Consider the following 27,712-nt stretch of genomic DNA (forward strand, 5'->3'; position numbering starts at 1 on the left):
AGGGGGGTATCTTTTATTCACCTCCTATCTTCATCCCCAACTATATCGCCACAGTTGTGTGGTTCCCCTGTGTCTAGAATTCCCTCAGCTGGGTTTTCTCCTGTATCCCTATTACCATGGACCGACTTGGGGATAAAAGAACTGCCTCCCACTTTGCCCTTCTCATATTTGGGATGGCCTTCCATTTCCCTGTGTTTAGTGTGGAGGATGACATTCCCTGTCATTACTATGGGCTTGCTAACCCTAACGGCTCAAGTAGCACAGTCTAAGGCTGCTATGCACCTGGGCAACCCGGTGATGACTGGCCCTTCTATAGTTGAGTAGTACCCTACAGGCCTTCTCCTGCTACCGTGGTCTTGGGTGACCACTGCGGAGTAAAACCCTCCCTCATTATTACAGTGGATGTGAAAATTCTTGCTGGGATCTGGCAGCCCTAGCCCGAGGGCCGATATGAGTTGGGTTTTAAGCTGACTGTATGCCTCCTCCTGTTCTGGCCCTCAGGTTACAGGTTCCAAGGTGGGTTTGCCTCCTTAAATTAATCTCTGGATCGGTTCAGCCAATTTTGCGAATTCGGGTATAAAGCTCTGACTGTAGTTAAATAGCCCCAAGTCCTTTCTGACTGCCATGACAGTGGCAGGTCGTGGCAACTGTTGGATTGCCTTCTTGAGGTCGTTGGGCATTTCTTTGCATCCCTGGGATATGAGGTGTCCCAGGTAGAAGACTTTTTGCCAATTTGTGCTTTTGTGGGACTAACTTTTAACCCTGTGGTTGCCAATTCCTGCAATACTCGAATTAAAGCTTCCTTCTGTCCTGACTCAGACTCTGAGGCAATTAGGATATCATTTACATATTGGAGGGCAGTGCTACCCTCTGGTACATCTATTCTTTTCAGAATGTCGCTCATCACCCTGTGAAAAATAGTGGGGCTGTTGTGGAACCCTTGTGGCAGGTGGGTCCACGTATATTGCCTGCCCCTTACTGTAAAAGCGAATTTGTTCTGAGACTCAGGGTGTAACGGGATAGATCAGAAGCCATTGGCTATTGTCTAAAACAGTAAATATCTTGTGTTTTGGGACCAAGCCATTTAAATTGGTGGTGGAGTCTGCTACAATGAGTTGCAATTTGAGGGTGACCTTATTTAGTTCTGTACAATCAATGCTGAGCCTGTAGCTCCCATCAGGCTTTATTACTGGCTAGGTCGGGGAATTAATTGTACTTGTGATTGCTTTCAGGATTCCTTGTCTCACTAATCTTTTCACTATTTCCACGACTGGTTCCCGGACTGAACCATAACGTTCACTGGCAATACCCAATAAAACCCGAAGCAAAAAAAGCAGTTGTGGAAACAGACCTGTTAACTAGACCTGCATGTAACTTTGTTTCTGCCCATGCTTTGGGGATCGAGGCGCAGATGGCTCTGAATACCCTGCTTTGAGGTTCCAGTCCCTACTGGTGACTGTAGCCACTTTAATAGTTTCATGGTGACTTGTTAAGTTTCCCAATCTCGGTCTTTCGACTGTCCTGTCTGGACCAAATCAATTTTCCTTTTGCACAATCGATTAGCAAATTATATTCTCTCATGAGATTATGCCCATAATGGTGCCCTCGTTATTTTGGCATGCATAGAATTTCATGGAGATATATATATATCATTTATTTCTACGAAGGTAGTTTTGCTTAGGTAAGCTGGTGTTTTATCCCCATCTACCCCAGTTAAGTGAATCATTTTACTTGTGTGGGGTAAGGGTAAGTTTGTAATGGATACAACCGCACCTGTGCCTACTACCATTTCACATTTCCTCCCTCCTGTTTCTGCGGGCAGGCAAGTTCTCCCCTCTCCCTTCCCCTCATAAATGGAGGCTAGTGGTTTTCAGTTCTGCTGACCTCATGATTCCTGTGGTTCCACGGTGTTCTGGGTGGTGTTTAGGAATGCCCCATGCTTCTCCCAGCACAGTGCTTCTATGTCCTATTCTTTTGCAGTGGCTGCTGTTTTTACATTGTTCCCTGCTCGTGGGACCTTACACTCTCTAGCAAAGCGCCCTTGTTGGCCACAGTTGTGGCAGGATCGTTTTATTCTATTCTCACATCCATTCTGGTAGGCTGCTTTGTCAGGTCTTACCTTGTTGCAGGAGCTTTTGTCCATTCAACTAGGTAATCATAATCCTGGGACATTATTACTCCCGCTTTCAGGATGGCTTGGTGGGCACTAGTCAGTCCATCTTTAAAACCTGGACAAATGCCCAGTCCCCCCAATCTGGGTTTGCTTGCCCTGATCACTTCTGATAGACCCTAAATAATCGTTCCTTATATTCAGAGGCTCCTTCCCCTTTAAGTTACTTCGTGGTCATGATTTTACTCCAGTTCGTGGGAGCATTTCCTAGTACCGTCTGGATTTCTTCTTTAAAATCGGCGAAGGGTCCTGCTGGGCATCTATCTCAGCTGTAAGGATAACAGCATGTGTCCACCGTCCTCCCCTAAAGTCTAGTATGCTGTGGCATCGGGTCCGCCAGTTACCTGTCTCCACTTGGCCTCTTAACAACTATTAATGCAGTTAAACACTTAATTTCCACAGACATGCACTTAAATATTTTTTTAACTCAGTATTGTAGCAAATTCAATATTACAATCGGTATACCTTTTAAACTGTGTCCTTGGTGTGGTCTAACTCTTCCTGTTTGCATTAATAAGAACCCTGCTCGCAGTGCCAATTGTAGTAGTGAAAATTACCAGCCTCAGTCAGAATTCGGTTTCCACGACAGAGTTTATTGCACAAGCAAATACCGGAGCTCCAGGGAGAGAAAGACACCAACAGCACAGTGGTCAGCTGCGATTCTTCTCTCAACCCAGAGCACATATCAATATACTTTTATACACTTTGTAATAATAGGTCAGTGATGAGGTTATTGTATTTGTAATATGGCTTATGGTAAACATTGAAGAATTGTTAAGTTCTGGTGCAGTCATTGTCAGTTCCAGCGCAGCCTTTGTTAATTTCAGCGTAGTTGTCGTCAGTTTCAATGTCTGCACGGAAGTCCATTGCTGTAGTAATGAGCGCTAATCGCTCTTCCTGAGAAGGACGATTACTGCAGCCCTGGCTATTATCACTCTGTATTGAATCCGTATCAAATTGTCAGCATTTCTATCAAAGATGTTGGCTGGACCCAGACACTTCTGCAGGCAGTGGATGCTACTAGTGTGTATTGTCTCCCCAACATGCCCTAAACCAATCAATCAAGTTGTGATGCATTGTACTGGCATTATGGCAGCCCCAGACAGCATCTGTGTTTGCTCTGCTGTCTCTCTCCAGCTGCCATCTTGTGTCAAGTGGCCAACTTCTGGCTCAGTGGCCATCTTGTGTGTCTGTGTGCCTAGTGTCACCCTGCCGTGTGCCATCTCCCACTTCAGTTATAATACTTATGATTACAAAAAAACCATGCAATACTCCACCATATTCACTGCTCACAAACGGGCTCTCCTCTATATTGGCAGAACCAAACACAGACTGGGTGACCACTTTGCCGAGAATCCTAAATCTGTTCATAAGAATGACCTCAAACCTCTAGTTGTTTGCCATTTCAATACAGCATATTGCTCTCATATGAAAGATTCCATCCTAGGTGTTCCAGTGCTGCAGCAAAGCCCAGTTAAATTTCAGGAATTATACATTAAAAAAGATGAGATTGAAGAATGAAGGTGGGAGAGAAGGTTTGAAGTTGCAGAGTTATATGGTGCCGGATTAAAATGTGTGTTCGGTGTTAGAAGACAGACAATAATGGTTTGTGGGAGAGGGAGAAAGTTGTAAGGGGTAAAGAGATAAAACGCAATGGTGGGGTTGGAATGGCAGCTGCGGTGGACTCAGTCCTGAAAACTCATGGGCTGAATTTCATAGTGAGGGGTGGGTAAACTGCTCACCACTTTAGTTACAAGAGTTGTATACCAGTTTTATATTCAACAGAAAAAGAAACCTACCCCCACCCGCTGGTGTGCCAAATGAACATACAGTGGGGAATTCAGTCCCCAGTGGGAGGAAATCTTGCCCTTGAGAAATGCCAGCCAATCGAATTGGCCATCATGTCTAGCAATCCCATCAGCAGCTGAACTGCGCCTCGGTACTGCTTGGGGTTGCAAGGCCCAGGTCAGAGACAACCTTGGGAACTGGATTTGGATTTGCCTGGTGTTTTGGACAGGGAGGGATTGGGAAGTTGGGAGTGAAGAGGGCCTGAATATTATAACTGCAATATACTCTTCTGAAATTTTACTTAGTTTTTCTGCAATTTGGAACATATTTGACCTACTTTGAGAATTGCAGTAAAGTAGAAATCTACATTAAAAACCATAAAGAGATACTTAAATAAATTGTTTCATGCTTATAGAAAAATCAGACCAGTCCAATGCAAAAACATTTATTTGTATTAAAAAAATCCATATCATAAAAATCTTCCATATAAAGAAAGTCTACTAATACAATATACCTACTTGGGCCCATACTTTTCAGTGTATTGAGGCAAACAGGATTACTTACATGAAACTGTTCAAAACTTTAACATAAACTCTTGTTTCGGGAGCAACAGTTTAAAAACAAAATTTGATCTGGCCAAATATTGTTGTACCAGACAAGATATTGATTTCAATGTAGATATGTATCAACAGAAAGCATTTACCTGAAAGCCATCTGTTCCCATATTAATGTTTGTCAACCTCACAGTCACAAAAATAAAATGCACATTTACTAAGTAATTGCAATCTATTTAATGTAGCTGTGCTTTTTCATAATGTGAAGTGCACAGTGCAATTTGAAAAATTACTGAATTATATTTTTATTTTTCAAATGATTCTATGGTATTTAATGCCAGAAGAAATGGATTTGAGGTCTATTGTCACAAAATAGTGGAAACTAGTTTATACTATGAAAGAATGAATTAAATCATTAAAACTAAAAATGTGAAAATTAACATGATATGCTTCATTTTAAAAAAAATAATAATTCATTACTTGAATGAAGTGTTTTATTGATCTACACCCTAAACCAGCAGCATATACCATTTGCTTTTAAATACAGGGAATAGCCCAAAACTATAGTTATTCATAAATGGTCTGATAGCAACACAGTAAGTTTAGGTCAACCAAGTAATTCTAATTATCATTGAAGTGTGATTATTGTACAGAAAATGCATTTTCTCAAATTGACATTTTCAGGAGTAGTATTTCTTCATATTGTGGCATGAATGATAGCATGGCAACTGAATAACCTAATTTTTCTAGAAAAGTTGTTCTTCTGATTGGTTGATATACAGGTAGTCACTCAGCAGATTCAGGGATTTCCTGGTCATCCATAATAAGAGTATGGATGATTCCTTCTTTTCGTTTACCACTGCTAACAGCTTTGATACAGCAGTCATGGTTACCAATAGTGAAGTGAGTTTCAGTGCCATCATCCACAAATTCGCCCTATAAAATTAATAAAATGGTTCAGGTAAACAAAGGGACTTGTTTCAATGTTGAACCTCATGCTTAGAGTCACAGAGTCGTACAGCATGAAAACAGACCCTTCGATCCAACTCAAACATGCCAACCAGATATTCTAAACATATCTAGTTCCATTTGCCAGCATTTGGACCATATCCCTTTAACTTCTTCTTATTCATGTATTTTAAGTGTTGTAATTGTACTAGTTTCCACTGCTTCCCTCTGGCAACTCATTCCATGTATGTACCAACCTCTGCCCCTCACGTTCCTTTAAAAGCTTCTCTGTTTCACCCTAAACCTGTGCACTCTAGTTTTGGACTCCCCTACACCGGGAACAGACCTTGTCTATTCACCGTATTCATGCCCCTCATGATTTTATAAACCTCTATCAGGTTCTGATTTTCTGGGAAAATAAGCCCCAGCCTATTCTTCGTAAAAACTCAAATCGTCCAATCCTGGCAATATCCTTGCGAATCTTTTCTGAACCCTTCCAAGTTTATCAACTTCTTTCATATAGCAGGGAGACTAGAATAGAACACAGTATTCTAAAAGTGGCCTCACTAATGTCCTGTACAACTGCAAAATGACATCCCAACTCCATCTTCAATGCACTGACCAAGGTTCTAATGTTTTAAAGACTTTTAGAATTTGTGTAATGATCCATAAACAGGAAAGTATGAGATAGGTGACCTGTAAGTCTCTTCTTACTAGGACATCAATGGAATACTGGTCTTAATACAGCAGTATTTAGAGATCATTTTGTCTCAGTTGAATGTCTTAAATACAGAATAACCAACAATGCTACCAAACACTACATAATGTGGTCAAGCCCTGGATTCTACACACACTTGCATGGTTCATTTTTGAAGAGGCTGAGTGTGATGGTGACACAAGATATGAAGAATGCCCAGCTAACCACCTTTCCAAACCATGATATGGACTGGGGAATGTTAAAATTCTCAGCCCACTTACCATTTCCTAAACGAATAAAGATTAACTGAACTTGTTAAAGTTAAACACACCTCAAAATCTCCTTGCTAATGCCATTAAATAGTTGGCATTGTTTGACATGGTTTCACATTATTCAAAGCTGTAGATTTTTGCAGTAGATTAGGCAAGCAGGAAAACAATAAAGCGATGTTTTAATTCAGATAAAGGTACTCACATCTCAATGAAATGACACACCAGAATAGCAATCTGAGAAGATTACTGATGAAATTAAGTGGTTATATTGTGTACCTCATTTAGATGTATTTCATGAATATGGTTGATCATGAAAACTTTTATTTAGTTACTTATGACCTGAATATTTTGCATTGGCAAACAAGTTGTCATTGAGTAACTGTTCACATTCAGAGAATGTTCCTTTTATTTTTCCAATTCCTCCCTCCCAAGATGTTGACTGCAGACTGAAGTACCAGTTGGTACACAAGCTGACAAACAAGTGTAGTAGGCCATTTAAAAACATCAAGACTGCTCTATCACTCTATAAAGTCATCATAATCAATAATCTGATTTTAACCTTAAATTTGTATTTCTGTCAAAACCTGACAAATTTTCATGCCTTGCTTAACAAGAATTCATCTCCCTCTGCCTTAAAAAAAATCAAGGACTTTGCTTCTACCAACAGGAAAGGATAGCAAAGATGATTCTCGATAGGAGTGAGAGAGGCAAGGTAGTTGTCATGGGGGACTTCAACTATCCAAATATTGACTGGGATCACTATAGTACGAGGATTATATATGGGTCAGTTTTTGTCTAGTGTGTGCAGGAGGGTTTCCTGACACAGTATGTGGACAGACCTACAAGAGGCGAAGCCACTTTAGATTTAGTACTGGGTAACGAGCCTGGCCAGGTGTTAGATTTGGAAGTAGGTGAGCACTTTGGAGAGAGTGATCACAATTCTGTCAGGTTTACTTTAGTCATGGTTGAAACTTTATTGCTGGAACAGCACAGCAGGTCAGGCAGCATCCAGGGAACAGAAGATTCGACGTTTCGGGCACACGCATCTGCAGACCTCACTTTCTCCTTACTTTAGTCATGGAAAGGGATAGGTGTACTCCACTGAGCAATAGTCACAGCTGGGGGAAGGGAAATTACGATGCAATTAGGAAAGATTTAGGAAGGGTAGAATGGGGAAGGAAACTGCAGGGGATGAGCACATTAAAAATGTGGAGCTTATTCAAGGAAAAGCTCCTGTGTTTCCTAGATAAGTATGTACCTGTCAGGCAGGAAGATACAGAACACGTGAGCGTGGTTTACTAAGGAAGTGGAATCGGAGGTGGAGGTGGAGGTGGAGGTGGAGGTGGAGGTGGAGGTGGAGGTGGAGGTGGAGGTGGAGAAGGAGGTGGAGAAGGAGGTGGAGAAGGAGGTGGAGAAGGAGGTGGAGAAGGAGGTGGAGAAGGAGGTGACTTATGTTCGGACAAAATGTGAAAACTCAGTTAGGGCACTTGAGGGCTACAAGGAAGTCAGGAAAGACCTAAAAAAAAGAGAGCTGAGAAGAGACATGAGAAGTTGTTGGCGGATAGGATCAGGGTTAACCCCAAGGTTTTCCATAGGTATGTCAGGAATAAAAGAATGATGGGAGTTAAATTAGGGCCAAAGATAATAGTGGGAAGTTGTGTGTGGAGTCAGAGGAGATAGGGGAAGCACTAAATAAATATTTTTCGACAGTGTTCACTATAGAAAATGAAAATGTTGGCGAGGAAGATACAGAGATACTTGCATCTAGACTAGAAGAGATTGAGGTTCATAAGGAAGAGGCATTAGAAATACTGCAGTCCCCTGGGCCAGATGGGATCTATCCTAAGATTTTCTGGGAAGCAAGGGAAGAGATTGCCGAGCCTTTGGCATTGATCTTCAAATCATCATTGTCTACAGGAATAGTGCCTGAGGACTGGAGGATAGCAAATGTGGTTCCCTTGTTCAAAAACGATAGTAGAGACAACCCTGGTAATTACAGACAGTGAGTCTCACTTCAGTTGTTGGTAAAGTGTTGGAAAAGGTTATAAGAGATAGGATTTATAACCATCTAGAAAAGAATACTCTGATCAGGGACAGTCAGCACGGTTTTGTGAGGAGTAGGTCGTGCCTAACTAACCTTATTGAGCTTTTTGACAAAGTGACCAAACAGGTAAATGAGAGTAAACCGGTTGATGTGGTGTATATGGATTTCAGCAAGGCGTTCGTTAAGGTTTCCCACAGTAGGCTATTATACAAAATGCAGAGGAATGGGATTGTGGGAGACATAGCAGTTTGGATCAGTAATTGGCTTGCTGAAAGAAAACAGAGAGTTGTAGTTGATGGAACATGTTCATCTTGGTGTTCAGTTACTAGCGGCGTACCGCAAGGGTCGGTGTTGGGTCCACTGCTGTTCGTCATTTTTATAAATGACTTGGATGAGGGCTAAGAAGGGTGGGTTAGTAAATTTGCGGACGACACTAAGGTCAGTGGAGTTGTGGATTGTGACGAAGGATGTAATAGGTTGCAGAGAGACATAGATAGGATACAGATGGGCTGAGAGGTGACAAATGGAGTTTAATGTGGACAAGTGTGAGGTGATACACTTTGGACGGAGTAATCAGAATGCAAAGTACTGGGCTAACTGTAAGATTCTTGGGAGTGCAGATGAGCAGAGAGATCTCAGTGTCTATGTACATAGATCCCGGAAAGTTGCTACCCCAGATTGACAGGGTTAAGTGTTTTGGCCTTTATTAATAGAGGGATTGAGTTCCGGAACCAGGAGGTTACGCTGCAGCTGTACAAAGCTCTGGTACGGCTACACTTGGAGTATTGTGTACAGTTCTGGTCACCGCATTATAAGAAGGATGTGGAAGCTTTGGAAAAGGTGCAGAGGAGATTTACTAGGATGTTGCCTGGTATGAAAGAAATGTCTTATGAGGAAAGGCTGAGGGCCTTGAGGCTGTTCTCGTTAGACAGAAGGTTGAGAGGTAACTTAATAGAGACATACAAGATAATCAGAGGGTTAGATAGGGTGGACAGGGAGAGCCTTTTTCCAAGTATGGGAACGGCAAACACGAGGGGACACAACTTTAAAGTGAGGGGAGATAGGTATAAGACAGATGTCAGAGGTAGCTTCTTTACTCAGAGAGTAGCAAGGGTAAGGAATGCTTTGCCTACAACGGTAGTAGATTTGCCCAAGTTTAAGTGCATTTAAGTCGTCATTGGACAGGCATATGGACGTACATGGAATAGTGTAGGTGGGATGGGCTTCAGATTAGTATGATAGGGCAGCGCTACATCGAGGGCTGAAGGGCCTGTACTGCGTTGTAATGTTCTATGTTCTACCACTTTATCCGGTAGAGACTTCTAAAAACTCACGACAAAAAAAATCTAACCTTTGTTTTAAATGGACAACCTCTCGTCTTTTAAATATATAGTGATCCCTGGTTCTAAATTCTCTCATAAAAAAAAAGAGATATTCTCTCTATATCTACCCTGTTAAGATTCCTCAGTATATCATATGTAACACACCAAGTGCAGATTCTTGACTTTGAACCTAAGTAGTTCAATATTGGAAGGCTTTTTAGCTGCAGGGCATAAATGGCAGCACAGATTTATTGTACTTGATCCAATCGTGTCCTTGCTTATTATTCACATCACCCTCCCTGGAATGTGCATGTGAGGGTAAGGCTCAGATTCATTTTTCTCTTTTCTAATCAAAAGACATTCAGGACAGGTTCAGTGTCCTTACCAGTACCTACATTCAAAATGTTCCTGGTATTTCTGGTTCATTACCTTATCTCGTTGAAACATTAATCATCCCTCTAAAGTGAGTTAAATGTGTAAATGAAACGATATGAGCACAATTTCAGATCTTGAGGGAATTATAAAATAGAAGTGAAATATCAAAACAGCAACCTTGATGCTTTAAGTGTAGAGCAGACCATCCAAGGTATTGTACAGGTCCTCCCACCCTCAAACTATAATAAAAACCTACCCATTTGTTTAACATTGTAAGTTTCAAGTTTATTATTGTACTGAGTTATTTAAAATTTTCCTTGTTGCAACCCTGAAAACAAAATATGGTTTAATAACCAAATGCATCTTTTAGTCGCATGCCTCCCTCACAACATAAAAGAAAAATAATTTCTAACCTTGACGAACTTACCGCAGTCTCCACTTTTTTCCCATTGCACCAAACATCCATGGTGTCCTTCTCTGTACAGGACCAAAGTCAAAAAAGGATGAAAATTATTAGAGAAAAATAGCAAATGTTAAGAGTTTACATTTGTTTTCAATTTCTCTTTTTTCTAGCCAAACTATTTCGCTAATTTACTTTTACATCCAATAAAGTTACATTTCTTCACATTTCGCTATCATATATGACAGATCAGGTAAGTGGGAGATAACACACATATTGGGAGGAAAAATGTGGAACAAGAATATGCAAAGACCTGGTGATCATAAAATATATAGTTATCTGAAACTTGCGTCCAATCAAACAACCCATTAGAAAAACAAACGGGAATTTCTAAATAGCGATATAAAGTAAAAGAATAAAAAAAGTGTTCATTTTTTGAACAAAATGTTTGCGTTGCTGAGACCAATTTCAAGTCAATATTCCTGTACTCAAACTACAAGGAATTGTGCTGACTGCCAAATCGGAGACTGATGGTTTCTAAAGGTTGAGTACCCACACAAATTAGGCAAGAGCAGACTTGAATATGCAAATGAAAGTTATAAGCATCTCACTCCAGATCAATCATTGACTAGGCAGCCGAACAAGCCAAATTTCGAGACCAAGAATTATTCCTGTGTTTGGAGGATCAGAAATCAGTGACTTTGAAAATTTGAAATGGAAACTTACATATACCAGGAGTAGGAAGTCAATGGAGAGACAAAGGACAGAAGTGGGAGTGGGATTCAATGCAGCTGGGGTCCAAAGAATACATCTTAGTTTATATAAGGTGGAATTTGGGAGGCTGACAACAGCTTTGAAGATGCCCTGCTTTGGAATAAGAACATAGGAAAAGTAGGTCACTTAGCCCCTCAGGTATGCTCAACCATTCATTCAGATCATGGCTGAACTGCATCTTAAGTCCAGCTACCTGCCTTGCTTCCAAAAGTCTTAATACCTTTGCCTAACAAGAAACAAAATACCCTTGGCATTTTTATTTTCTGGAAATGTGGTGAAGGCAAGTTTAACTGAGGCATTTAAGATGGCATTGGATGATTATTTGGATGTAAGCAGTGTGCAATGGAATGCAGATAAAGGAAGAGATTGGCACTCGTTTATGATGCTCATTTGAGTGCATGGGCCAAATGGCTTTTATCGCACTGTAACAACTGTGATTTTCAAACTGATTAAATCTTTAACAGCTTTTATGAAAAATCAATCTAGGATTGATTTTATGTGAGGAAATGCTTCCTGGCATTAGCCTTGGACAGTCCAGCTTTAATTTTAAGGTCACACCCCGTTATTTTAGAAATAACACCCCATACCCCCAAAACAAAATGTCAGGATAAAACTGAAGGTTAGAATAGATTTTAGATTAGATTCCCTACAGTATGGAAACAGGCCCTTCGGCTGAACAAGTCCACACCAACCATCCGAATGATAACCCACCCAGACCCATTTCCCTACCCTATACTTATCCACCTAACACTATGGGCAATCGAATATAGCCAATTCACCTGACCTGCCCATCTTTGGATTGTGGGAGGGAACCAGAGCACTCAGAGGAAACACAAGCAGACACGGGGGGGAAATGTGCAAACTCCACACAGACAGTTTCCCGAGGCGGTAATCCAACCCAGGTCCCTGCCGCTGTGAGGGACCACTGAGTCACCGTACTGTCCCAAGGCACGAAGTTGACAGTATATCAAAAAATGCTGACTTTGATTAGGGAAGTGTCAATGCAAAAGGCAAATGGCAAAACAGTAAGAATTTGAAATACAAATGGGTGGTAAAAGTGAGCACATACTTTTTTGGCGTCATATTCAAGGATTATTGGCAATAAAATAGTTTTTAAACAGAATGGAAAGTTTGAGGGTGGCTTTTTGAAGAGGCTGATAGCACCTGTTATTTTGGAAAAGGTGTCAGAAGACTCATCTAAGGAAAACCACCTCTTGGTATGAAAAAAAGATGATTAGGTCACAGGGATAGCCAATGTTTTAAGGGATTGGGCGATAAGGAAGTTGAAAGTGCAGCAGATGTACATTAGGATAGAGATGGACTGATGAGTACATGCTAAAATAACTGGTTTTAGGTGGAAACCTTTCAGAAACAGTTTATAGATTTCTTGAACCAAGATAACATAAATGTACAGTCAATTGGAATGAAGAAACAAAACATTTCTTACCCTAATGTGCACCTACCCAGCACTATTCGTGAATCTATTCCATCTAGATTTAATATCCACGTGTTTGTCGTTTTTGATCTGTTCTCCATGTACTTCTTTAGGCTCTTCCCATTGATCTCCAATGTGTATTCATAAGCAAAACCACTAATTGCATCAATATTGATTGTTGCTTTAATGTTAGTAGCTCCAACTGCAAAAGTTTCCTTCCCAACAAGTTTGAACATCCAGTCCCTCCGTATAACTTCCTGACAATAAAATATTGTTTGTCACACAAAGAGAATAAACATTCAAAGACTGAGGATACTCAAACTTTATGACCAAACCAAGTTACAATAAAGAAGTATGTGAAATCGAAAACGAACAAGAGCACTTTACAAAATCTAACAGGCCATTGAAGTATTTATAGAAATAAATCAATTAACATACGCTGGATAAGAAAACTTGTTAAACCATCATTTAGCGCCTGATGAAGTTATCAGATCCTTGTGGAGTGCATTTAAACCAATTAAAGCGTGCACTCTATACCCCTATTAATAAAGCCTAGGATACAGTATGGTTTTTTTAACAGCTCTCTTAACCTGCCCTGCCAATTTCATTAATTTGTACACATACACATCCAGGTCCCTCTGTTTCTGCAAACTCCTTTAGAGTTGTACCATTTCTTTTATATTGTCTTTGTGGTACAATCACAATTAAGTAGACACAATTAGCAGGCAATTTGCTGGGGTCTCAAAAACAACAAATTAAAGCAATAGATAATCTATTTCTGTTTGAGCAAAGAATACTGGCTGAGACAATTAGAAATCTCCCTGGTCTTTGAACAAACCTATGGAATCATTTATGGCTTATGGGTGGAATGTCAAACAATACAACATTCCTGGAATACTGCACTGGATGTTAAACTTCATTTCACAGCTCAAATCCATCATGGCACACGCTTGAAACATTGTAATGGAAGAAAAGAGCCAACTACCAACTGAACTAAGGTCAAAATGCTAACATAATCATGACAACTTGGAAGTGTAGAATTTCCAACAATCTTTTTTTGACAAATTATAGCCAAGTTTTTGTTCACTAGTTCCATTTGGTCTCAGAGACATTACTGCCTGACCCTATGAAATGACAACACATTTGCTTTGAAGTTATAGTAATAGTGAGCTTATTTCGCAGTCTATTAGGGAGATACCAATAGAAGAAAAAAGCATGGAGCAAATGCACAGAAATTCACTGTAAGGAAACCAATTGCATCTGCGCCAACAAAACAAGAAGCCTTGAAATGGAGATAGTGATGACTCTTCATTGAAGTTTGGGTGTTTGCAAGAATATTGCTGGGAATAAAAGGGTAATGTCAGCTTGAATCATTTTCTGATGGTAATTTTGGCTACTGTAATATAGTCCATGTTTTCTCTTGTTCAATAAAAGATTTATTCTGTGTTAAATGTACATAGGCAGACTGCTGTGAATGTGTTCAGCATAGAGCTCCATGGTTTGAAAAAAAAATTGGTCTATCAAACTAGGTTGAATTTCCAGGATCCGAATGAACCAATGCTGACATCAGCTGAGAACATATTAGTGATTATTGCTGAATTATTATAATCCTGCTGTTGTGAATGTAATTACCCAATAGATCAACACAAATACAGAAGACAATGTTAGTATATTCACTGCATCATCTATGAAAGAAATTATTATGGAATGATAAAGGAGCTCCTGAAATTCAAAAGGTAGCACTCAAGAAAAACAGATTTTTTGACCTCTGCTCTGAGATACACAGAGGTGACGGGAACAATATTGTTCACTTTCATTACCCCTATGCAAATTGACATTCAATTACTGGAGTACAGCTAGTAATACGTTTTCATTTTTTTCCTTGCTCATTCTGGGCATCAGCACACAAACTCTTAGAGCAGCACTCACAAGTAATTGAACTTATGTTGAATGGACTTGTTATAAATGATCCTGTATCTTATAATCCCATAGAATTCAATAGTAACCAACTCTCAAAATCCCAGGAAATACAACACTGGCCCGCTCATGTTATTATCTGTCATACAAAACCTATAACATAGCATACATAGTGATAAATTGCAGGTCTAATATTTCTATTTTATTTCCTTCATGCCAGTTTGCCAACAATCTTTCTTAACTCCAAGAAATGTTTTGTCTGCTGCATAACTCTGCCATGACAAAAGCAGAGTTTGGAGCGTAGTGGTGGAGTTGGTAAGCAGCCTCTCTCTGCAGTGAATTAGGTATCTGAAGGAATGTAAGGGGGTCATCCATTGTAGCCACTCAAAGTCATAAATCTATTGATTGGAAACACCAGCTATTCAGGAAATTTTTGAGTAGCTGCAAATACAGTACAGTACTCTGGGAGCAGAAACATGGAAGATACAGCGACTGAAGAAGATTTTAAACAATTTAAACTGCTTTTATTTTTGTTGTGTTTCAGGGCAGTATTTATATAAATAGTGTTTTCCAGTTCATGGACTTGTAATGTCATTTTATTATCAGAAAATTCTGATATCCAGAAAGCACTTGGTCTCAGGTATTCCCAAGTTGGAGAGGTTACGCTGCATTAATGTGCAGCTGACATGAGAATTCATGGTTTAATGCTCAAAATGGAAATGTGTTCCTTTCTTTGTATAGGTTAACATCAGCTACCAGCTACATAACTGAAAAACATTAACTGAATTAAGATGTAGAACAGTAAGATTTTAGAATAATACCAAATCTCATTTGCACAATTTACAAACTTTGATGATCACTAAACTTTGAACTTCAATAACTTTAAGTCCTAATCCATTCTGCTCTGTAATTTTCTCTTTTTATATTTTATATGCAGTGATTGATTGTAAAACCTACCTCAAGTCAGCCCTTTGCCATGACTTTTTAAAGTGATTAAAAAATGAATTTTGTAACTTGTAAAATAAAAAAAGTTTAAATATTTTAATGCTTTAAATTAATAATTATTAATTCAAATACTTTTCATGAATTTATACATGTATACAGAAAATTAATATCTTGCCCTACTGGGCACCATTTCTTGAGCACCATTGAAAAACAGCCAAAACGATCAATTTTCTTATGCGGACTCAGTGTTGGCAAGTTACTTGACAATGAAAAGCATTCTACCAAATGTTGATCTTATTTCTCAACATGGGTTATTGCACATTTTCATTTATTTGAACCAACATCAGTATCAGTTACGTCCTCTCAATTGATATCCCAACCACGGTTTTATCCTATAACTTTCTGGTCTGATTGGATTAGCATGACATAAGCTTTACTTAATCATTAGGAGAGTTTTATACGTTAATTCTTGGCAAATTAAATATAATGACTGAACTAATGTGAAACCAACTGTTGAATATCTTACCTTTCCATCGACATACACCACTCTCTTTCCTGAGGTGGTGCCATGCTCAAATTCTATTTTATGCACACCATCACTTAGAGCAACTTCCCAAAATGCCACCAGATCAGCCATTTTCTCAGGGCGTAAATTGAGGGCTAAGAAAACACAAAATGTAAATGTTTGGTAAGAGCATACAACTAATTAGTTATCAATACCATGAAGTTTGTCAAGGCAACTTAGAATTTTAAGTCTACATACATAACTAACATATCTAAAAATGACTGGATCATGAAATATTGTGATTCATTAGTGCAGGTATTCAAAATATTGCAATGACAATAAACAGCAGCAAACACTTCAACACAAGGAATTTATAAATATTCAAGTAAAGAAACAGAAATGAACAAGTAAACTGAATATTGCCCATCATAACAGTTGGTAATGTCAAAAGAACAGCAACACATTACCTTAAAAAAAAGATGATTGGAGTGGACAATGAAGAAGGTTATCCAAGATTACAAAGAGATCTTGATCAACTGGGTCAATGGGCTGGGGAGTGGCTGATAGCGTTTAATTTGGATAAACGCGTGGTACTGCAGTTTGATAAAACAAACAAGGGCAGGGCTTGTACAGTTAATGGTTGGACCCGAGTAGTATTGTAGAACAGACAGACCTAGGGTTTCAGATACATAATTCTTTGAAATTGGTAGACTGGGTAGTGAAGGTGGCACTTAGCATGCTTGCCTTCATTGTTTAGACCTTTGAGTATAGGTTTTGGGATGTCGTGTTGAGGTTGTACAGAACGTTGGTGAGGCCGCTTGCAGAATACTGTGTGCAGTTCTGCTTGCCCTGTTATTAGAAGGATATTATTAAAATAGAGAGGGTTCAGCCACAATTTACCAGGATGTTGCTGGAAATTATGAGTTGGAGTTTTAAAAATAGGCTGGGTAGATTGGGACATTTTTCACTAGATCATAGGAGGCTGAGGGGAGACTTTAAAGATGCTTTATAAAATAATGAGGGGCATAGATAAAGGTGAAGAGCAAAGGTGTTTTATGTAAGGTAGAGGAGTTCAAAGCTAGGGGGTATATTTTTTAAGGTGTGAGGAAAAAGATTAAAAAAGGACGAGGGACAACATTTTTGTTTAAAACAGGGTGGTTAAATGAACTGCCAGAGGAAGTGGTGGATGCAGGTACAGTTACAAAGTTTAAAAGACATTTAGATAAATGCATGAATAGGAAACATTTGGAGGGATATGGGCCAAAATGCCTATTTTCATGCTGTATGATTCAATGACTATGACCCTACACTAGGGAGAAGTTCTTGGATGATGGAAAACTGCAATATGGATCAATATTCCTATACATAATAAATACAAGACAGGCATGCAAAATGAATAGGACATATTTTTGCAGTAAAACCTCTTGACAATGTTCAACCATCTAGCATTATTCTCATGATTTAACAAAATAAACTTCTAAATTTAAATTTTCCATTTTAATTTTGTTTAATAACTAAGCAAAATTACAGTATTAAATGATACATTTGCAGTACTGTCATTGTAGACTTTACATGTTCAAATCATTTCATGAAATCCTGTTCTACTTTAATATATCAGAAATATTTATAACACCATTGCAAATAATGTAAAATGGCAACATTTTTATTAATTATTAATTGTTTTTGTTAGCTGATAATAGAGTCAGTAACTACCTGTAATAAATTCTCACATAGAAATCAGCAGGAGTTATATTACTAGAACTGGAATGTAATGGTAATAGTCCATCCATTCCAGTACCAAAGAAAACACATGCAACATACATTCCTGATGAAGGGCTTTTGCCCGAAACATTGATTTTCTTGCTTTTCGGATGTTGCCTGACCTGCTGTGCTTTTCCAGCACCACTCTGATCTAGACTCTGGTTTCCAGCATCTGCAGTCCTTGTTTTTACCAACATACCTCAATGACTACCATTCGATGGCTCTGACCTCCATCATCATAAAGTGCTTTAAAAGGTTAGTCAAGGCTCACATCAACTCTAGTCTCCCAGCTTGCCTTGATTCCCCTGCAATTTGCCTAATGGTGAAACAGGTGCATAGCAGACACCATTTCCCTAGCCCTACTTTCATCCCTGGAACATTTGAATAACAAGGACACTTTCGTCAGGTTCCTACTCATCAACTAGAGCTCTGCCTTCAATACCATAATCTGCTCCAGAGTGTTCTCAAAACTCCGAGACCTAGGTCTTTGCTTTGCCCTCTGCAAAGATCTTCAGCTTCCTGACCCACAGACTGCAATCAGTGAAGCTATACAACAGCACCTCCTCCTCGATAACCTTCAACACTGGCGCCCCACAAGGATGTGTTCTCAGCCCCCTAATGTACTCCCTGCACACCCAAGACTGTTTAGCCAAATTGCATAACAATGCCATGTATAAGTTTGTTGATAACAATGCCGTGATAGGCCAGATATCAAACAACAACGAGTCAGAATAAAGGACGATAGAGTGCTTGGTGTCTTGATGCAACAATAACAATCTCTCTCTCTCTCAATGTCAGCAAAACAAAAGAATCGATAGTTGACTTCAGGAACAAAGGAGGATATGCCCCCAGCTACATCAACAGGCTGAGGCGGAGTGTATCGAAAGCGTCAAATTCCTAGGAATGACGATAACCAATCTGTCCTGGACATCCCATGTAGATGTGATCAAGAAAGCACAACGATTCTTCTTCCTCAGGGAGCTTCGGAAATTCGGCACGTCCATGAGGACCCTCACTAACTATTGCAGATGCACCAATGAAAGCATTCTATCTGGATGCATAACAGCATGGCATAACAAATACTTTGTCTAGGACAGGAAGAAACAACAGAAAGTTGTGTGCACAGCCCAGATCATGGAAGCCAACATCCTATCCATGGGCTCCATTTATACCTCACATTGCTGCAGAAAGGCCATCATCATCAAAGATCCCTCCTGCTCCAGTAATGCTCTTTTCCAACCTCTTCCATCAGGCAGAAGATACCAGAAGCTTGAAGACACACCAAAAGATTCAAGAATAGCTTCTTCCCTGCTGTCAATAGACTCTTAAATAGACCTCTCTAGCTTCAAATAATGCTGACCTCATTAATGTTAAAGTTGTTTTGTGTACCTTCCGTGCAGCACTACAATTTGTATGTCCTTGTTTGGTACGATCTGCCTGTACTGCTCACAAAACAAAAAAAACTTTCCATTACTTAAGGCACATGCGACTAAAATAAATCAAATCAAATAATAATGTGGTCATTGTTTGTCTTGAGATGATTTTGTAATTTGTTCGTAACAACTTAAATGAGTATACTATTAAATGTTATAAACACTTTTAGGTTGTTGACTTGCTCGCTGAGCTGTTAAGTTTGTTTGTAGACGTTTCATCACCATGCTAGGTAACATCATCGGTGTGCCTCTGGTGAAGTGCTGGTGTTCTGTCCTGCTAGCTATTTGTGTGTCTGGTTCTGCTGGGGTTGGCAGTGTCATTTTCGGTTTTGTTGTTGGTTCTGTTTCTTAGTCATTGGTATATTGGGTCCAAATCTTCATGTTTGTTAATGGAGTTCCGGGTTGAGGGCTAGGCTTCCAGGAATTCTCATGCCTGTCTGTTTGGCTTGTCCTAGTATGGATATGTTGTCCCAGTCGAATTGGTGTCCTTTACTGTCTTTGTGAAGTGATACATGTGATAGCTGGTCATGTCTTCTGGTGGCTAGTTGGTGTTTGTGTACCCTGGTGGCTAATTTCCTTCCTGTTTGCCTTGTGTCTTGTTTTTGGCAATCTTTACATGATATTTTGTTGATAATGTTGGTTGGTTGTGGGTATAGGATCCTTTACACTTGTTAGCAGTTGTCATAGTGTAATAGTAGGTTTGTGGGTTACCCAGGGGTCGGAATAGTCTGGTGGTAATTTCTGACAGGTTTGTAATGTATGGCAGTATCGTCAGTGCATCCAGGTGTGTTGTGTAGGAATTGTTGGACTATGCTTTTTGGTCCCCATTGTTTCTGAAGACATTGTTTAGATGTTCTTCTTCTGCTTTACGCAGTTCCAGGATTCTGCAGTGTGTTGTGGCTTGGTTGAACAATGTTCTGATGTGGTTACACTTGAGTGTTGGAATGGTTGCTGTTGTAGTTGAGTACATAGCTTGTGTGGGTGGCCGCCCTGTACCCGCTGGTCTGGAGCTCCCCATTGACCTTGCATTCACTTATAACGTCCAGGAATGGAAGTAGGTTGTTGTTTTCTTCTTCCTTGGTGAATGTTATGTTGGTAAGGATGTTGTTTGAGTTCATGGGTTTCATCGAGCTGTGAGCTTTTGGTAATGACAAAGGTGTCATCTACATAACGGATCCACAGTTTTGACTGGATAGTGGGCTGTGCTGTCCACTTAAGTCTTCTAGGACCACTTCTGCTATTAATCCTGATATTGGTGATCGCAAGGGTGTGATTTGGTTGATTTGCTTGTATATCTGGCTGTTGCACTTAAAATGCATTGTGAGGCAAAGATCTAGTAGTTTGAAGATGCTGTCTTTGCCGATGGTGTTGATGTTGTGGCTTGCCTGCATTCCTGGTCCTTCGAGTAGCAAGGCTATTGTTTCCTTGGCTTGGGGAACATCTATGGAGGTGAACAGTGCTGTTTCATCAAGGGAGACCATAATCTCGTCCTCTTCTATTTTGGTGTCCTTGATGATGTTGAGGAATGCTTGGGCAGAGAGAATTGAATGGATTAAGTTGTTCACTAGGTGTTTCAGTCTTTGATGCAGTTCTTTAGCTAGTCTTTATGTAAATGTTCCTGGGAGTGAAACTATGAGTCTGAGGCAGTGCCCAAATACACTTTGGGAAGTCCACAGAAGTGGGGTATGTTGGATCCCTCTGGCTTCATGTTTTGGAGATCAGTCTTGTTAATTTCTCCTGTCTTGTGTAGATTTCTTAATGTAACTGTGATGCTGTTGTAGTATCAGATCATTATTAAATGCTCATAGCTAGATGAAGGCCCATCAACTCATAAACAGCGTCGTTACCAGCATAGCATTGACCAAGAAAGAAGAAAACAACAACCTACTCCCATTCCTGGATGTTGAGTGAATGCAAGGCCAATGGGGAGCTCCAGACCAGCGTATACAGGATGGCCACCCATACAAACCAAGTATTCAACTACAACAGCAACCATCCCAACACCCACAAATGCAGTTGCATCAGAACATTGTTCAAGTGAGCCATAACACACTGCAGAACCCCAGACCTGTGTAAAGCAGAACACCTACCCAACATCTTCAAAAACAACAGGTGGCAATAAAAAATGTAGGCGGAAGCGAGGACTGCAGATGCTGGAGATCAGAGTCTAGATTAGAGTGGTGCTGGAAAAGCATAGCATCTGAGAAGCAGGAAAATCGACGTTTCAGACAAAACCATCCATCAGGAATGAGGCAGGGAGCCTCCAGGGTGGAGAGATAAATGGGAGGGTGGTGGGGCTGGGGAGAAGGTAGCTAAGAGTGCAATAGGTGGATGGAGCTGGGGATGAAGGTGATAGGTTGGAGAAGAGGGTGGAGCAGATAGGTGGGAAGGAAGATTGGCTTGTAGGACAGGTCATGAGGATGGTGCTGAGCTGGCAGTTTGGAACTGGGGTAAGATGGGGGAGAGGAAATGTGGAAACTGGTGAAGTCCAAAAAAACCAATGATACCTGCATGACAGACCACAACAGGAAGACACAACACACCTGGATACACTGGCCACACTGCCATACATTAAGGACATATCAAAAGTGACCACCAGACTACTCCAACCCCTGTGTATCAGGATAGCGCACATACGACCATACTATGACTACTACTAACACCTTATAAAGGATCCTATCCTCACAACCAACAAGACCAATGTTATACACAAAATACCGTGTAAAGACTGCCGAAATCTCCAAATAGAGCAAACAGGAAGGAAATTAGTGACCAGGATACACAAATACCAACTGGCCACCAAGAGACATCACCAGCTATCACATGTATCACTTCACACAGAGAATAAAAGACACCGACTGGGACAACGTATCCTACCGAGAACAAGCCAAACAGAGACATACATGGGAATTCCTTGAAGCCTTACACTCAACCCAGAACTCCATTAACAAACACGTAGATTTGGACCAGATATTCCAACCACTACAAAACAGGACCAACAACAAAATCAGAATTTACACCAACAAACCCAGCAGAACGACAAATAAACAGCAAGCGGGACAGAATGCCAACATTTCACCAGAGGTGCACTGATGATGTTACCCAGAATGGTGACAAAACGTCTGCGAACAAAGTTACCAGCTCAGCAAGCAAGTCAATCTCATCCACAACCTGAGCAACAAATCTTCTTGGAATACTCTAAAAAAATACTTTTTTAACATAACTATTTTTAAAGAAAGAAAGTTTTTAGGTTTGTTACAAAATTACAAAACTAATACAAAATAGTGTAATCTCTTTACAGTATAGTAACAATATCAGTATATAAAAATGCTAACTACTAATCTACTCTACAGACTACCAAAACACAAAATAAGATATAAAAAGAAAATCTCTAAATATTAGCAAAAAAACCTATAGTGTAGTAAATAACTAACAAAAAAAGGGAAAATGTAAATAAATAAATACACATTCAAAGTAAAATTATGTCAAGTCATAACAAAATCTGTACTTATATGGGATTCTTCCTTCCAGGGGCCCCGAACTGACAGACATAGTCCTCATGGATAAACAAAAGCCCGAGATAGCATAGCTGATACATCTGCATTGATATAGTTCAGGAAGAGCCGCCACATTCTATAAATTCCATTTATTTGGAGCACCCATATTTGTAAGGACGACTAGAGGGGTATATTCCATAACTATCCTATGCCAGTTCGAAATTCCAGGAGGACGTTTGGATATCCAGCTTGTTAGTATGATTTTCCTTGCACAAAAGGAGAGGATAGAAAATAATTTCTTCCCATATCCATCTAGAGAGGGAAGATTTGAACAGCCCAAAAGGAGAGACAACGGGTCTAACCCAAACTCTGTTCCCAATATCTTTGCCAAGGCATTCGCTACACTATCTCAGTATCTATGAATCGTATGACAAGTCCACAAACAATGAGTGAGAGTACCAACCTCTATTTTACATTTAAGACACATTGAGGATGCTCCTGCCTTAAACCTTGCAAGTCGCTCTGGTGCTATATAAGCCCTATGAAATATCTTCAATTGAATAGCTTGAGTCCTATTACAGAGAGATCTTCCTGGCATTTTCCCAAAAGTCCTCCCACATTTCTAAGGGAATTTCCATCTCTAATTCTTGAGTCCAGGTTTTATATAGCCGTTCCATGTCCTTCGATACATTATTACCTAGCGAGTGATAGAGAGTACTGACCGAGGGTGCGCCCATCAGCCGAAGCACTCTTCTTTCCATATCCAATTTGTAAGGATTAGTCATCAATGTCTTCTTTTTTTTTTGTATAAAATTTCGTATTTGAAAATATCAAAAGAGATCCTTGCTAGGCAACCCAAACTTTTTAAAGGACATCATGACCTCCCCATCAAATCAATGTCCCAAACAGGAGCTTCCTCTGGACTCCGAAATTTTAAATCCAGCATCAGTCAGTCCTGGCTGAAATCATTGCATTCCCACCAAGGGAGGTGGGGGGGGGGAGGTTTTTGTGAATTACCCTCACCCTGTCATACAATCAAAACTTGGAGGATCATATTTAGGAGAATTGGGCTTTTACAATGATCTGTGACAGTTCTCATCTTATCCATAAACAATAGATTGATGAGGGGGCATTTTGATTGGGACGGCTCAATATTTAGCCAAATTGATTGGATTTCTTGGAACACAGTCATAGAATCATACAGATGGAAACAGACCCTGCGGTCCAACCCGTCCATGCCGACCAGATATCCCAACCCAATCTAGTCCCACCTGCCAGCACCCGGTCCATATCCCTCCAAACCCTTCGTATTCATATATCCATCCAAATGCCTCTAAAATGTTGCAATTGTACCAGCCTCCACCACACCCTCTGGCAGCTCATTCCATACATGTACCACCTCCGCGTGAAAACATTGCCTCGCAGGTCTCTTTTATATCTTTCCCCTCTCACCCTAAACCTATGCCCTCTAGTTCTGGACTCCCCGACCCCAGGGAAAAAGAAAGACTTTGTCTATTTATCCTATCTATGCCCCTCATAATTTTGTAAACCTCTATAAGGTCAGCCCTCAGCCTCAGACGGTCCAGGGAAAACAGCCCCAGTCTGTTCAGCCTCTCCCTGTAGCTCAGATCCTCCAACCCTGGCAACATCCTTGTAAATCTTTTCTGAACCCTTTCAAGTTTCACAACATCTTTCCGATAGGAAGGAGACCAGAATTGCACGCAATATTCCAACAGTGGCCTAACCAATGTCCTGTACAGCTGCAACATGACCTCCCAACTCCTGTACTTAATACTCTGACCAATAAAGGATAGCATACCAAATGCCTTCTTCACTATCCTATCTACCTGCAACTCCACTTTCAAGGAGCTATGAACCTGCGCATCAAGGTCTCTTTATTCAGCAACACACCCTAGGACCTTACCATTAAGTGTATAAGTCCTGCTAAGATTTGCTTTCCCAAAATGTAGCACCTCACATTTATGTGAATTAAACTCCATCTGTCACTTCTCAGTCCATTGGCCCATCTGGTCAAGATCCTGTTGTAATCGGAGGTAACCCTCTTCGCTGTCCACCACACCTCCAATTTTGGTGTCATCTGCAAACTTACTAACTGTACCTCTTATGCTCGCATCCAAATCATGAATGTAAATGACAAAAAGTAGAGGGCCCAGCACCGATCCTTGTGGCACTCCACTGGTCACAACCCTCTACCACCACCCTCTGTCTTCTACCTTTGAGCCAAAGCCTTCTGTATCCAAATGGCTAGTTCTCCCTATAATCCATGAGATCCATCCTTGCTAATCAGTCTCTCATGGGAAACCTTGTCGAAAGCTTTAGTGAAGTCCATATAAAATCACATCTACTGCTCTGCCCTCATCAATCTTCTTTGTTACTTCTTCAAAAAACGCTATCAAGTTTGTGAGACATGATTTCCCACGCACAAAGCCATGCTGACTATCCCGAATCAGTCCTTGCCTTTCCAAGTACATGTACATTCTGTCCCTCAGGATTCCCTCCAACTTGCCCACCACTGAGGTCAGGCTCACCGGTCTATAGTTCCCTGGCTTGTCTTTACTGCCCTTCTTAAAAACAGTGGCACCGTGTTTGCCAACCTCCAGTCTTCTGGCACCTCACCTGTGACTATCGATGATACAAATATCTCAGCAAGAGACCCAGCAATCACTTCTCTAGCTTCCCACAGAGTTCTCAGGTACACCTGATCAGGTCCTGGGGATTTATCCACTTTTAACCATTTCAAGGCATCCAGCACTTCCTCCTCTGTAATCTGGACATTTTGCATGATGTCACCATCTATTTCCCTACAGACTATATCTTCCATATCCTTTTCCACAGTAAATACTAATGCAAAATATTCATTTAGTATCTCCATTTTCTGCAGCTCCACACAAAGGCCGCCTTGCTGATCTTTGAAGGTCCCTATTCTCTCCCTATTCACGCTTTTGTCCTTAATATATTTGTAAAAACCCTTTGGATTCTCCTTAATTCTATTTGCCAATGCTATCTCATGTCCCCGTTTTGCCCTCCTGATTTCCCTCTTAAGTATACTCCTAGTTCCTTTATATTCTTCTAAGGATTCACTCGATCTATCCTGTCTATACCTGACATATGCTTCCTTCTTTTTCTTAACCAAACCCTCAATTTCTTTAGTCATCCAGCATTCCCTTTCACCCTGACAGGAATATACTTTCTCTGGATTCTTGTTATCTCATTTCTGAAGGCTTCCCATTTTTCAGCCGTCCCTTTACTTGCGAACGTCTGCCTCCAATCAGCTTTCAAAAGTTCTTGCCTAATACCATCAAAATTGGCCTTTCTCCAATTTAGAATTTCAACAGTCAGTCACATATGATAACAGAGAGCTCAGTTGGTACTTTCTAAAATCCAGACCTTCCCTTACTTGTGGGAGCTGTAATTTATCTTATTTAATAAGGGGCCGTCTATGATTCCAAAGGAACCAAGCCAACCATAAAGCTTGCGCAACATCACGGGAAGCATTCTCATGGGGTATAATAAGCGTGGGAGGATACTCATCTTAACCAAGGCTATTCTTCAAACCAGGATTGGATTAGATCCCCTACAGTGTGGAAACAGGCCCTTCTGCCCAACAGGTCCACACCGACCCTCCGAAGAGTAACCCACCCAGACCCATTTCCTTCTGACTAATGCACCTAACACTATTGGCAATTTTAGCATGGCCAATTCACCTGCCCTGCACATCTTTGGACTGTGGGAGGAAACTGGAGCACCCGGAGGAAACCCGCACAGATATGGGGAGAATGTCTGTGTGGAGTTTGCACAGTCGCCTGAGGCTGGAATTGAACCTGGGACATTGGTGCTGTGAAGCAACAGTGCTAACTACTGAGCCACCCCAATATCGGGAGATCTTCCCAACGGTGGAGGTCCTGTCTTATTTTCTCTAATAAATGAATACAATTAGCTTTATATTGCTGACCAAATATCGGGGTAATAAAAATACCTAAATAGAGGAAACCTCCCATTGACCACCGAAAGTGGAAATGGGATCCATCCACAAAGTTAGATATGCTGGTAAGACCCCCTACCGGCATGGCCTCTGATTCCGCGAAAATACACCAAATAAATTAACCACTTGAATTAATCAGGGCACAGATGCCACTGGATCATTTAGGAAAACAAGAACATCATCCGTATAAAGAGTAATTTTATGCTTGCCTGATCTTACCTCCGCGGTCGTTATACTGGGGTCAGTTCGGATCGCGTCCGCCAGCAGTTCGATCACTAGTGTAAATAGTAGTGGCAAAAGAGGGCATCCTTGACTGCAACCTCTGTCCACACTAAAACTATCCGATCTAATGCCATTAGTAATCACCGCTGCTTTCAGGTCATTATATAAAACTGTGACCCATTTAGTCAAAACCTCTCCAATACCAAACCGCTCCACAGTATAAAAAAGGTATGGCCATTCTACCCGATCGAATACTTTCTCTGCATCTAGGGAGACAAACAATCCCGGTATTGCTTTTTGCTGGCAGGCTTGTACCATGTTTAACACTCTTCTGATATTATTAGTAGATCTGAGACTCTTAATAAATCCCATTTGATCCTCTTTTATAATAAATGGCAAAATCTTCTCCAGTTTTATTGCCAACACTTTCGAGAGAAGTTTTAAGTCCACATTCAATAAGGACTGTACATAGAACATAGAACAGTACAGCATGATGTTGTGCCGACCACTGATCCTCATGTACGCACCCTCAAATTTCTGTGACTAACTAATGAGGTACAATCGTGTGGGGCTTTCCCTTTCTTGAGGATAAGAGAGATATTTGCTTCTCTCAGGGAGGGCAGGAGACAACCCTGACTAAATGAGTAGTT

General features: G+C 40.5%; 1 protein-coding gene across 3 annotated transcripts in view; it reads right to left on the reverse strand.

The window, feature by feature from the left end:
• Positions 1-4,387: 4,387 nt before the first annotated feature.
• faima (Fas apoptotic inhibitory molecule a) overlaps positions 4,388-27,712 on the reverse strand; it is a 31,028-nt gene continuing 7,703 nt past the window's right edge. For 2 of the 3 annotated variants that reach the window (XM_043693981.2, XM_043693979.2), the window contains exons 2-5: positions 16,168-16,301; positions 12,808-13,036; positions 10,598-10,647; positions 4,388-5,448 (exon numbers count right to left, since the gene is read on the reverse strand). In XM_043693981.2, coding sequence (XP_043549916.1) covers positions 5,299-5,448; positions 10,598-10,647; positions 12,808-13,036; positions 16,168-16,278 — 540 coding nt within the window. In that variant the 5' untranslated portion in view covers positions 16,279-16,301 and the 3' untranslated portion in view covers positions 4,388-5,298. Of the gene's footprint in view, positions 5,449-10,597; positions 10,648-12,791; positions 13,037-16,167; positions 16,302-27,712 lie in introns of all 3 variants that reach the window. The other variant, XM_043693983.2, reaches the window with a different exon arrangement.

This window comes from Chiloscyllium plagiosum, unplaced genomic scaffold, assembly GCF_037043375.1.
Source record: "Chiloscyllium plagiosum isolate Xiang-an unplaced genomic scaffold, Cpla_swu_hap1 HiC_scaffold_7, whole genome shotgun sequence".
Classification (NCBI taxonomy): domain Eukaryota; kingdom Metazoa; phylum Chordata; class Chondrichthyes; order Orectolobiformes; family Hemiscylliidae; genus Chiloscyllium; species Chiloscyllium plagiosum.